Source organism: Lytechinus pictus, chromosome 2 (assembly GCF_037042905.1).
Source record: "Lytechinus pictus isolate F3 Inbred chromosome 2, Lp3.0, whole genome shotgun sequence".
NCBI lineage: Eukaryota > Metazoa > Echinodermata > Echinoidea > Temnopleuroida > Toxopneustidae > Lytechinus > Lytechinus pictus.
In genome coordinates this window covers 37,108,352-37,123,002 of record NC_087246.1, presented here as the reverse complement: position 1 = coordinate 37,123,002, position 14,651 = coordinate 37,108,352, and the positions used below count along the sequence as shown (strand labels likewise).

The window sequence follows — 14,651 nt, the reverse complement described above, 5'->3', positions numbered from 1 at the left end:
CAACAGACTGATCGTTTTTCTATTGCCAATTTAAAGCGCAGGGGTGGAATACCAGCGAAAATGTAAACTTGGAAATGGGTGCTAAAGGTATAATTGAGTGATTTTCATGCACTAATAAAATTTGATTTCCTTTCTATCCCCCCCCCCCCTCTCTCTCTCTCTCTCTCTCTCCTTCTATCTCCTCCTCTCCCTCTTCCCCCTTTCTATCTCTTGCCCTCACGCTCTCTTTATATTTCTTTCGATCTTCCCTTTCCAAGATATCGGTAGAGTGTGTGTGGGTGAGGGTGTGGGTGTATTGCAAATCATTACTGAATCAAAAGAAACCTGTAAAATGAGCATTTTCACGTTTCATTATCATTTCGATTAGATCAAAATGAAAACGTATGTGTGTGTTATGTGAGGGTGAGGGAGTGCGTGTGTGTATGTGTGACAAATAATGTTTGTTATTTTCCAATAATGAAATTGCTAAAACTGTCATAAATTATGATCATTACCATTATGATGATTGTTATTATTATTATTTTCATTTCCATCATCATTGTCAGTATCATTTTCGTTATTGCGTTTATAAAAAAAACATGTGATTTGAGGACGAACTTTGTTACATCTCATTTTTATTTTCCCAAACCTCCTCGAAATCCAAACATATTTTCGCCAATCAATCTCTAGCTCCATGTATTTTTCTTCTTGAATAATCACCCTGTTTTCCGAAGTATTCCTTTTGCCCTCTTTTTGGTCTCCCCAGTTTATGGGTCCCTGCATTGTTATACTTGCTCTCCCGTGGCGCTCGGAGAACAATAGGCAGGGATGAGACGGTGAGCGTGGGATAGGCCCCGGGCAAGTTCGGTATGTGGTAACTGAATGCGGCTACATCAACTTCAGTGATCTTAACACGCATGAAATACATAAAGCAATACCTTTAAAATACACAAGCAATGCCAAGTACAACTGGGATAGTAGCCGTGATGATCATACAGATAAGACAGAATTATTAGCCATAATAATCATTCAATACATTTGCAAAAAACATAAGCACTGGTTTGATTAAAACATTAATTCATTAAAATGGAGCAAGAAATAACTTATTATGCTTTCCTGTGTCGAATTTCCTTGTATACGTTCATGACTATCTTTGTATAAATCATTCGATAGTAATTATTAAAAGAAAACACCCTGAACTGTATTCTTCCGAGAATCGATATAAAAAGTTGAAATATTAAAAGCGTAGGATATGTATGTACAGATGACTAGGAGTTTTAGTGATTAAAAATTGTCCTCTAATGTGGTAAAGTATTCTCTTATATCGACTGATGTATAACATATTTAATTAAACTATGATGGAAACTGATGATAGCACGGGGTAAATGTTTCAATGTAGTTTGCAATACATGTATATTAACACCAGCGTAACTTTCAAATGTAATGGTTGGTTTGCTAAACAATTTTCCATGATTTGTTTTTATCTTAGTATGAAAAAAAAAATACCTCTTCTTGTTCGTTATTCCCATCCGGCCTTTTATTAAACTCTAACACAACAACAGTCAAATAACAAATCAATATTTCAGTATTTATTCAATCACTGATTGCGGTTGGTAAGTCCATTTAGATCATGGGTTATGGTCGGCTGGTTACAATGTGTGGTTCGCTAAAGAATCACCGAATAAATAGCATTCCGGTGAATGTGCATGCTGCTTATGAATTTATGATGCAGTATCATGCTTCACAATAGCAAGTAATGTGTGTACACCCGCAGTCACGAAACTACATGTATATCACACACATTTGAACTCACTTAAACAAGTTTTAAGTACTGAATGTGTTATGCCGTATTAATATGGAACATAATATGCAAAGATGTAGGCCTATTGATTTTACGAATATCAAAAGTAAATATGAAATTACTACGAAGTAAAATAAATTTCACACTAATGTTGTATCTTTAACAAAGTGATGAATTTGTGTAATTCTAATTAACTAATCCCCAGGGATTTTCAGGTGAATCCCTTAAATTATCCAACATTATTCATTATTGGTCTTCGATCTCATCTCTCTTTTGTAATACCTTTTCTAAATATCATTTAACTGTTTTAGAGTATGGCGGTCTAGTCACAATAAGTGGATGATTTTAATGTTTTAATGATAATGGTTGAGAATCTTTCAAGTAGCTTTGCAAAAAACAGGAGATAAACAGATTGAGGTACTACCGATTAAGAAACAGAAAAAAGGGAAAATGCCTGCACATTGTCCGAGGTTCTATCAATACTAATCATCGCTTTTAAACGGGATTTAATCCTCGATTTTCTACGAATTGTCTCCAACATAATTTGTGTTGCAGAGTGTCGTTAAATTTATCAAAAGATGGACTCGAAACGTGCATTGAAGAAAACCTTTCTACTGTGAAAGATTGCGAGATGTGTGGTGCATTAAAGTATTAGACGGAATAAATATTTGCTTTGTTGCCTCCCCCCCCCCCCCTCCCCCTCCTTCATATTCTGGCTAGCCTTGCTATCAGAAAGACCAACATTTAATTATTCAATCTTGAAAAAGCCAGACAGATTCCACTTAACTTCAAAACACTCTTAATATGAGAATAAGAATGCATAGAAAACATGCGAGAAAATGTTTCATGGACGCAGAGATGTGAGGTCATGCTTTACAAAATAATCAATTCGAAACGTCATTAAATGAATCCTTATCGGAGGTAGGAATAATAAGAATGAGGCCAAAGCGAAATGAGAGTATTTCCTGTCCAATCAGCAATGTGGGTGAAGAGTATGATACAAAGAGTGACCATTTATCAAGGTTATGCATGTAGTGTATTCTGGTCTTGGACAACACAAGACCAGGAACAACTTGAATCAAGCATAAATAAAAAAAAATGCTAGATAGCTCATTAATTAAATGGGACGTTGATTTTGTTTCATTCATTTATTTTCATATCAAAAGGAACAATGAGCATAGAATGTATAAATCCAAATCTTTCATACAATCCAAGCTGATATTGTATTTTGGATGGTGGATTTACTATTTTGTAACAGGGAAGTGAAATTTAGGTGCAACACACTAAAACTACTTTTAAAAGTGGTCTCATTGGTAACCAGGTTCGGTAGTACAAAGCGCCTAAAGTCAGTGTCTGGCGGACAAGTAATGCGAAAGGCATATTTCATATCTCACTTGTTTAAAGACTGCAGAAAGCATATGCCAATTAAGTTCGGATATCTATAAGAAGTCCATTGGCACTATAGCGCCGTTTTCTTCCGAAATATGCTTGGCCCTGGCGCTAAATCAAATGACCGATTTTATAGTTGCATCGAATGAGAATGGCGACAAAAACGTCAGTTGTTTTGGACCACGCCCACCGCACACACCCTTTTTACTCGCCAGCATAATCTTCACACACTATAAAAAAAAACGTCCTCATGTACACACACGCACACCCACTTACCCTGTTACCCCTCCCCTCTTTCTAAATTGTGTGGATAATAGAAACAAGTGAAACAAATAGTGTAGGCTCGAAGGGCAACATAAAATATATTATCAAATACTGTGCAGATTCTATGTGAATGGTACGTGTATTAAGCTCAGAAATTGTAAATGCATTTTAGCTAGAATTTTCCCCAGCAAACTTACGTTCGCTAATCCATATTATTTTTTTTTAAGTTCTTTAATTACTCCAGTGTTGGTATCGTTGAGACTTTTACTTGCACATCGCACATACACACACACTCACAATCACCATTTACTCAAACCTTATAAACATCTCGTTATAAAGTTTTTGGAGTTGCAACAAATTCAAGATTCAAGAATGCTTTCCAATCATGCCGACATCCCCAACCATGTAAGTTGCACTTTTCAACTCTGAAAACCAACGCCGTCGTGAACCCACCCCCTCACCCCGTGATTAGCCTCGCCCGAATTCTGTCCTTTTTACAGATCGACTACATGAATACATCGAGCTATTCATTTAATTATACCTTTATCCGTTGGTGACCTCGTTCGCGAACCTCTCACAAAAACGGACACAGGTAACATCCAAGTGGGCCATGAGAAAAATAATTCATTCACCTCCAAAAGAATATTCTTTTGAGGGTTCGATAATGCTTCTGAAAGACAGAGATGATAACATCGATTATCTTTCCTCACGTGCATCATAATTCTTGCAAGAATTTGGGCTACCTTTTTAAGCACAAGTTCTCTTGTTGTGTGACCCCTTGCCTCGGGTGCAATATCATTAACATACCATTTTTTTGTCCTCTCCCGTCGGGTTTCAAATACATGCAATCAGAATGTTTACTCGCAAATGTTTGTTATTATTGTACCTCCTTTTTTCTCAAAGTGCACTAAATGTTTTGATATTTACAATAATCAAGTTAAGGTCCACCATATATTGTGAGCAGTATTTTCTTTAGATTTTCGTCATAAAAATAGGCAAATTAATCATTATTGAATCGTTTTAAATGGGAAGTTCGTACAGTTATTTTCATCAGTAGAAAATACCCGCATCACACACACGTCAGTCCTCCTTTTCGGAGAATAGTTTAATATTAAGGGTATGAAAACAAAATCATTACAAATAATTATGATTTTCATCCATCTGGCTATATATAAGTAAAGATTATTTGCTACCACACTTTGAACCATTCATGATGAAGTTTAAATGACTAAAAAACACTGTTAAAACTAAAGAGGCATTCGGTATAAATCCATACCACATGCTGTATTTGCAAGAAAGATTTTTTTTCTTATACACGAAGTATTGAACATTCAAGTAGCGCTTTCTTTACACATTCAAATAGAAGATCAAACCCTCTTAAGACGCATAGCTTCGCCGCTCATAAAATGCAAAATCCTTGAAAAGTACTCAACCCCATTGTATTAGGCAGGGGCACTTTTTTTTACAATACCGCACACTATCATCGCCCGTAATCTGACCCCTACATCAATCCTACAATCCTTTAATTTGGCTTGTGAAGAATAAAAAGGGGGAAATAACAAGAGAGGGGGATTATTACGTGAGTGTGGTGAAAACAGCCAACTTTTTATGAGCCCTTTCCTCACTTATTCCACAAGGGTCAATGCCGAAATTTACGATATGTCCATTGTTTACAAATAAGAAAGCCTTTTCATTTTTTTTTTTATTATAAGGCATTTAGCATTTGGAGAGAACATGGAAATGTTTTGAAAGGGAAAGGGGTCCCTCATTATGAGTATTACTTGGAGAACCAGCAGAGCCGCGAAGAAATTCGGACAATATCTATTTTGCTTGCAACACGGAGTACACCTACTTTGTTGTTGCTTTGATTGCCCAACGCAGCAGCAATTTTTGCAATATTTGGTCTCGTATAAGGTAAAAGCAAACTACATTTCTATTTTTGCCATGTACTTTATCGCGAATCACGTTTTGTATTGCAATTCGCATTTATTGGTTTTTCCTTGTCCTGTCTGTTCATATCACTGTCTCGGAGAATTGGATTACCAATTCATCACATCGATTTATCGATTGCGGTCAGTGAGCTGTGCAATGGACACACACCTATAGGTCAACACAGAGAATGAATACATCGTTGACCGCCAAAGCACATTCCCGAAAGCGAAATACAAATGAAATACAAACACATTACTTTATTCAAGCGACGTAGTCTTATCTACCATGTCTGCGACGTTTAGTTACGTACCTAGCTCAAGTGCATTTTTTTTGGCGTCGAAGGGGTTATGCACCAGGATTGATTATTACAACAACATGTTCTTATTAAAAGACCAATACAGTTATGCTTTTATTCTTTATTGCATTGTTAAATTCACAGTAAGCGGAACAACTATGAGACAAAATCTGAAATAATGGAATATTTCCATTTCATATGAAGCTGTTTTCGCGACCGCATGAAATCTTGTGTGTCGGGCTCCTGTCTTGTCGGTCCCAGAGCATGGCGTGTTTTCACGTTACGGCTCGTAGCTTATTCGCGTGGGTGTACAAAATCAAATAAAATGACTAAAAGTTGCACTGGTTAAACTTGGTAATTATAATTATATAAAAGTTCATGACCCATATCAAATGGAAGAGTCGCACAATAGAGCGCAAGGATCAAGTCAAAATGGTTCCTTCAAAGTTTTGATTTTTAAAGCCTAGAAATGGCGTCTTGATTTGTACGCCATGGTTGTAGAGATGACATGTATACTGTCTCCGAAGTCTGAATAAAGATGTTGCATGTGGTAAATTTGCCATCCGATGGTAGCTCCCATTTAATACTTCATCTCAATTGGCTGTTGGGTACTGATGCCATGGAAGATACCATTGGATGGCAAAGATACCATACGGAAAACCCTTTTTTCAATAGGGATAAAAGTTAAACTGATCGGTATTGGATAACAATGTAATAAGTATTAATACAACGGTTTGAATTGTCATCAATTACCATGCATGGTACATGAACTTGTTGTTAATCCTCCCAGATTAAAATCATACCATCTGATATTTTGTTAATCCATTTAACAGACATTCCTTGAAAGGAAAGGGTGAATTTATTCATTTATTCATATCACAGGTTTACCCTCCCCAGGGGTTATTACGCAATCATCTTCCGAAAGAAGGGTGTGTATCATACGCACTCAATTTTGTACGAAAATGATGAAAATGGATCCCGGAAGTCGGTGGAGGGAAAGTCACTGAAGGAGAACCCTACCCCCCCCCCCTCCCCAAAGTGGGGTGAAAGGAAGGCCAATATGCAAAACTTCAAACATCAGATCAATAAAGTACGATCATAAGGATAGTCATAGTGCAGTACATATAGCTTCTTTTCTTTTTGCTCTTAGTGACTACATCCGAAGACGGATCTACCCCTACGTAACATTTAGGAATCCTCTTTCTCTCTCTATTCTCTCTCTCTATCTCATTCGAGTTAACAAGATAAAAATCAGAATAATTCTATATAGAATACACAATTGATTTTTTTTTTCAAAATGTAAACTTACAGTGTACATCATAAGCGGTCAATGTCCTGTCTAACTAAATGATATCAGGAAAAAAGCGGAGGGGTGAAGTTCCCTCTTATGCAAGGAAGTGGCCCACTCCCAAAGTACGATACTTAAACTTCTTAAGAATGCCTTTCGTCAATCTTTAATCCGTTTCCACGCAGTGAATCCGTTCCAAAATCCGCGCCAAGAGAGAAAATGACAATTTATCATTTTTGGTATTTCAATATCCTATTGACATTCCCATTTAAGCAAAACTACCCTAGAACTCTTTAGATAATTCCTAATGCTTTTAACCGCGAAATGAAGGAGATAATGTTTACGATAATAACCACCGCACTCTGAAGATTTCTTTATGTCTACTGGATTTCATAATGACAATGGGTCCAGATTACCCATGTCTTTGGGACAAGACATAATCGATAAATGCCCTTATAGGTTTCCTTTGTGATATTGAGCTGAGACTATGAGGCAAAGGCAGAACTTGTGGGCCAAGGCGAGGTGAACGACTGACCGAAGTGGAAAAGAAACGCGAAGAAAATAATGTTGGACCATGAGTTGGACTTCAAGTCGTGCATCAGCGCCTGTGAACAGCTCACTCGGCTTTGAACCACAAATAATTGAATTAATCGCACTGTAAACAAGGACCCTTTAAAAAAACTATCTTGTCGGTTCATGGGACGTCTTCGGCAGTTCCTGGTTCCAAGGCTTTCTATAACATAAGACCGAAGACCTGGAAAGGCAGGCGCAAATAGCCTGTATCTAACAGTATATAGACCGCAAATAAGAATGAATAAAACATGGGGCGCGCTCCCTCAGAAAATCACACATGAATGCTATATATTACTTCCTTATATAACAAGTTATTGCAACCCGAGTATCCTTTTACTGTATTCTATTACAGTTCATGTTGTATCAACGTACCCTATACGATGTAGACATTGCACTTTCATTGTTTTAGTGTCAACAGATTTCTGCAAGCATCCTTCCCACCTTGAATCGTTCCAATCATGGGAAAGAATGTTTCTAAGGGGTAAGACTTTGGAACAAAAGTGAGATTAAGATAATGAGGTTTCCTCGTCCCCTTTGAGAAAAACGTTCCATCACATGAGCAGATCCCCAATCGATACAGCTTTTGTCTATAATTTCCTGGGGTGATGACCATTGACTCTCATGCGGTAATTACGTGGGCTTCAACAACAACATTGACAACGATAATAATAGAAGTACTTTTACTTATTCCTGCTTGCATTCGGGAAGTAGAAGAGAAAGCCACCGAAAAGAGTTTGGTATTGTTTAAGTCGAGCAGAGATTTGAACTCTGCTCTGATTCTTTACCCGAGTCAACTGAAGAATGGGTTAAGCTTTCTCCAAGCCACACGGTAATTGTATATAAATTATTTAGTTTTATTACTTTTTGACCTGGGACTTCATTAAGAATGGTACCCATTGAAATAATGCAACCAGGAGAGTATCATCTTTAGAAACTCTTTCTCCTGATTGCAATCTAATGTCGGGATTACGGCTTTATGACCCAAATCGTATAAAAGAAATCTATAGCATCTAACCGCCCCAAAATAAGTCTCATATACCGTATTATGCCATGAGTCCGTTTTATTCAACTGAAATGTGAGGTTTAAGCTCAAAATTATGACTATAGTTCTAAATCTAACTCGCATCTTACCACCGGTGGTTTCCCGTATTGAGTTTGGTCAAGACCGGCAAAGAGAAAGTGGCTTGTCAAACGCACCACTACCCCCCGTCCACTTTACTGAAATTTAAATCTCAAAACTTCCTTTTGTTATTGAAAATAAGCCTGGATAAACCAAAATTTGCCCCAATCATAATTAAGTATTGTATTCAAAATGACAAGTTATAGAAAAGGGTTTGCTTCATTATTTGCTGTCGTGAGATCACATTACTTAAGCATTTTTTTTTCAAAAGGGGGATTCTACGAGTTGTTGTCTTTTAAGTCATGTCGTTTATGTCATAGTTTTAAAGAGGTTGCAATAAGACTGTTCTTCTCTCTTCATGTCGCTCTTGCAATTTCTAGAAGTCGCGAAAAGCTTTATGTTTGCAGTTTCTTAACAATCACGTCACCTATCGGCACCTACAGTAAAAATAGGCTTAACAAATCCCTTTCAAATCTACCCAGGGTTGTTTGCGATTTTTGACGATAAACTTCTTTCAAAGAAGAATCACTTCTTTTTTTTTATCTCAGTGATTTTGAACCTTTGACTTCTCCTTGGTATTCAACAAGCAGTCAGCCGATCTCTCCTTTCTGACGAAAGTCAGCGATAGAACTGAAGCTATTTATTCAGAATGAAAAGTGGAATAAATAAACAGCTTTTCAGTCTACCCAATTTCGACCTATAATTGGTGACGGACAAAGATAGGTCAGATGTGGAATAGTAACTGCTAACTTCAAATTGCACTAAGAGTCCGTTTCATAAAACTCGTTTTAACTACAAATTTAGAACAACAGTAAAAAGAATGACAATGACAAATAGATCAATCCGCATTCTCTTTTTCCCCTGAAACTTATCACGGTTAATTAATTCTTTACTCGGTTGTAAATATAAAAGTTATCTACTCTTGCGAGACCGGTATTCTCACAGTGATTTAAATCTTACTAGAGCATTGCGACACGTAATTCATATTTCAAATATCTCCAACAATTCAAAACAACGTTCTCTCTAAAAAATCTAAATTATAGATAATGTTAGTCATTGTAAAGTGAAGCAATTAGTAGAATTAAAGGCTTCAACTCCATTGGAATTTCATAATATTTTTATATGAAAGTACATTTCATACGATAAATATTATTGGAATAGTTTGGTATGCTTATATTAACAAAGATAACCTAGTTGTATTTGATATTAAAAACTGTTTGATGCTCTACAGAACTATCATTATTAAAAAAAGTAAATATAGCACATGGTATGTAAATACACATTTACACTATACATTTCTGAAATTATAAATCAATCTGAAAGTAATATTGAAGAACAAATCCCAAATTAGATGAGAACACGAACGACTTGTATTTTTATCTCCAGCTTCAATTAAACTATAGTATAAATTTGTGATTGAAGTTTTGGTAATATTAAAAATTGTTTGAGAATAAGAAGTTAACTAGATTCTTCACAATAAAGTATAACTTTAAGAGTAATTTAAAGAAAAATAAAGCATTTAAAGAGTTTTCGACATTTTCGGTATGTCATAATTTTTATACAGACTGAACCATTACCTGAATTAAACCCGAGCTCAGAAAATGGTCTTACGATTATATTAGGTTGGTGTTATCTATCTACTTTTAGAATCGTTCCTATAAGTGTCATCCAAAGAAATGAGTGTAGATAAGAAATATAAATGATATGATTTGGCTATACAGTTTCACTAGTGATGATTAAAAAGAAAACCAACACTACGCCTGAGCACAATCCCAACAAATTGTATTTCTAAAAGGTACCTGAATTTTTGCTGAATATGAAAATAAAGTTGTTTGCGTTTTCAAGGTACCAATTCTCGAGGTTTAATCTGTTCGTGCGTGGCTACCTCTTTGATTAACCGCAAAAGAAGATAACAAAACCTAGAAATATTATTGAAATTCAAAAGCGTCGCCGCTATTGTTCATTTTCTATAACTCAGTGATAATGCATTGCCATTGAATAAGACGAAATAATCACAATAAAATATCATCTCCACAGGTAGCACGGACCAAATACGGTGATTGATTTGAAAAGGGGGTACATTGTTACCCCCAAATCATCGGTATTTGGAATTTTCTAGACACTATTCTTTCCTTTCCGAGTTGAAGGGGGAAGCGATGCACCATTTCTCAATAGCAGTTTGATTTGGTAAAGGAATTCGAGCCGTTCCCATCGGAGCACTATTGAATCCTGTCATGCACTCCATTTCTTTTCGCTCATAACTAGTCAATCTATCACTAATTGTCCATATAAATATGAAATCATGGTTCCTGCTTGCCATTTTATCTCGAGAAGGAAATCAATCAAATAACTCGGGAGATGTTTAGAACCTCGTTTACTAGCTCAAATCAAATGAGGAACTTGAGTGAATTTACGACATTAACAATTTGGGTAATGTGTTGTACCTCTCAAAATAAGGACTGGATTAATATAATCACAATCCGAATTCCTAAGTATAAAAAAGAAATGTAAAAAGATGTACACTTCCTTTCAATTAAAATAAAAATCTCAAAGGAAGCTGAAGGTTAGTTTGCATAATAATGTACATTTGAACGAGGAATTTATTTGCAGAATTAAATGAGTGGCATCATTGCTGGTCAGCGTTTCCTTGCGATCGGCTTGATTTCACATATATCATTTTGTCCCAATGAACCGCCCCCCCCCCCCCCCCCTCTCCCACGAAGCGTCTTTACCACAACACCTTTTTACAGCTTTTTATTAATCTCACAAAATAAGTAGACCAAATTATGTTTTATCAATTAGTCATGACTAATTTTTCTATTTTGCAAGTTTTTAAGTTTAGGGTTCAAATAATACCATATCGAAACACTTCCTCCTTACTGTGTCGGAGAGAATTATTCCATAATATGACCCCTTGGGGGTACCTTCATCAGGTAGACAATAAAAATGAAAGCTATTGACCATTCGCAATACAATACGAGAGTTTAGAAAATAAAGGACATTTAACAATTAACCGCATTGTATTCGATGTTGAATGATTTAATCTTAGATTGTAGATGGGAATGATCTCATATCTTCCTAAGATAAGCAGATCCTATAGATATAAGGAAAAATAATAAATGTAGAGCTAATATAAAGGATCAGGTAAAAGAACGCGGAATTAAAGCTAAAGGATTAGTTTAAGTACAAATTAAAAATAAATCCTTAAGAGAAAGGGAAACTTAATTTAAAAAAATCAAAGAAATACAAAATGAAATGGAGCTTCTGAAGAGAAAGCTATAGAGAAAAGGCTATATACAGGAAAGTAATCAGGAAAAGAAATGCTAAATAAAAAAAAAGTAAGGGGAAACTCCCCCATAAATGAACGTATCCTATATGTGGTTACACAGCCTGGCTATCTTACCCACTACAGAAAATTTTCACAATGTTTTTTCTTAGCGCTAAGTGCAATGTTATAAATGAGGCTTTTTCAAGTCATCAACCAAAACGAAATAAAGCAAGTCATCACATCAAAATGTTCATAATTATGTACACTTAGTTAGCTTAAGGTGCTTATTGTCACATTTTACGGGTATCAATTCCAGTTTCGAAGATATAACTCGCAATTATTGAGAACAATTTCGTGAGAATTCTCAGCCGACGGGGCCTTTTCAATACTGTGCCCGGTAAGTACATAAACGACTGCAAAGAGAGGAATTGAAATAGGATTAATATATTATCATTGACAACTCGAATGGAATTGAATAAATAGTGTTGTGAATGAAGATATGTCAAGGCCAGACTGACTACAGAGGCTTTGAAAAAAATTATGCAAGGAGACGGGGTAGGGACTATTTGCTATTTAGAACTTCACGATCGATCATCCGTATAAAATCTCGCCAGGCTTGAAACCGTGTACTTATATGTCCATGCTTGAACTACGTTATACAGATAAAAAAACTTATTCTAAACTGTACCTTTAAAAATCAAGTGGAAATGTACCTGTAGGTGTTTTCGGATGTTTGGTTGGTTCAAAATAATTGGTGTACAGACTTAATTACCACTTAGCCTAATATATCCGACTTCTTTATAAATTTCGTGGCATGAGGTGTCTTGTGAACTTTTTGGACGACTTTCTTCAGATTATTTCCAACATTTCATGCTTTCAGTTAAAATGATAAATAAAGCCCTCATGCTAGTTGTTACATAAGAATTATGATCTCCAATATTGTTGCCATAAGTTAGATCAATTGGGAGTTATTCTGTTTTTAAAGTTGTTGCCTCAGTTTACCTATGTGGACCATCCCATTCAAGCCATTCGATCAAAACCGTACCCTACACACGAACTTCATTTACAAATAATGTCTCCTACCGATTCGTCCAAAATCCATATTTTTCTAAGTTGTTTGAGGAATTCCTTGCATTTGGACTTTGGTCTCAAGAAACATGTCTTTGTTTGCGTAAGAAAGGAAGCTTTGGGAAGAAAATATTGTTTCTATTCCTCGGGGTGGCGTTAAGAAAAGGAAAGATTTTTGTGAATACAAATATGAAGTAGTAAATATAGTATTGGGGGAGATCACCTTAGATCAGAACAAGATAAGGACACAATAATAGTGTTGCGTGTAAGTCGAATAGAGAACAAAGTGGAACCAAGGCTGTTTCTCTATTCTCCAATCGCCAATGCAGACCTATATGACTTCTTTATTAATGCATAGTTCAGTGGAAAACCCAGGAATTTGGAGTTGATGGCAAATCTTCCATATCGGGAAGGGGATGACTGACGAAGCAAAGAAAAAAGATGGTGGCTATTTATATTTCAGCTCTGTTGTTGCACTAGGGGGCTTTCATGTCACTACACTTTCATTTTGTAGGAAACGTAAATAGGAGTGATTCTAAGAAGTTTACAAGTCATGCATCGTGTATGCCCACTCCTGGACCCTGTCATTATCTCTGTTTCCTTCTATCTTACTGTTGTTTTGTTATGATGGCATCGATTAATATCTTCATCATAATGCTATTACTATTCAATTATAGGCCCAATCCCACTGCTAAAGTCACATCAATGTAATCAAACAAAGACCACCATGGCCCAGCGTCCTTTGGCAAGGCGTCAATCCACAATTTGCCACTCTCCACCTATAGGTGTTAAATGGGTACCCGATGGGATGCGAAAGCCTATGAAGCATGCCTAGCAATTGAGTCTTGGAACTCTTGTTGGAATGCTCCCCAGGGAGTGGAGAAGATGAAAACGTTGTATGCGGGCATGCAAGGATCCGATGACCGGGGTAATAATGTCAATAATATCTGTAAAGCGCTTAGAGACGTCGCTCCGATGTGTTAAGCGCTATATAAATGCGGAATAGTATTAGTATTATTATTAAGACCGATAAGATCTATTTTAAGTTATCCCAATGGCACACCATCGGTCGGTTAGGAGATGGCTTCGTCGGTGTGACTGTAGCATCAAATAGCACATGAAACATAACATTTGCATATTTCAAAGGATACAGGTCGCCATGTCCTTGACGTCTGTGATATGTGGTGCGTTGGGGTACTTCCGGCGAAACTCCTTCCGGAGGTCGAAGAAGCTGTAAAAGTAGTCCGGGATCGCGATGCCCTTGTTGATGGTCTGTGGGTGAAGGCATTGTCGCACGTGGAGCTGGCCGTCAGTCAGAAGGCAAAATGTCTTCCCGTCCTCACCTACGAGTTCGGTCGTCAGGTAGTTGTCGAACTGTAAACGATAATTATGAGAGATACGAATTAAATTAAAAAGGTGCATTTTGTAAAAATGTTGTTTGATTGTACCATAAAATCTTACATATAGAAGTGGATCCCTCAAGCAAACTCAAGGTATAGCCCTGAAATCTGTCTATTAACTAAAAAAAATGTGAAAAAGTAAACGGAATACTGGATTTTATGTGAAAATGTATTTCGAATGTACTCTCGTTGTGAGGATGTGTGCGTGTGACTTTGAGGATTAATATGCGTGTGGGTGGATGTGTGTGGGGGAACGCAAGTGGAAGCTAGATTA

General features: G+C 36.5%; 1 protein-coding gene across 6 annotated transcripts in view; it reads right to left on the bottom strand.

Annotated features, from left to right (window-relative positions):
* LOC129254285 (epithelial splicing regulatory protein 2-like) overlaps nt 1–14,651 on the bottom strand; it is a 46,164-nt gene that overhangs the window by 19,340 nt on the left and 12,173 nt on the right. For all 6 annotated transcript variants that reach the window (XR_010298431.1, XR_010298430.1, XR_008583788.2 and 3 more), the window contains one exon: nt 14,129–14,351. Coding sequence is in view for 3 of the 6 variants with exons in the window: in XM_064115685.1 (XP_063971755.1) it covers nt 14,129–14,351 (223 nt within the window). In the remaining 3 variants the exon portion in view is untranslated. The remainder of the gene's footprint in view (nt 1–14,128; nt 14,352–14,651) is intronic.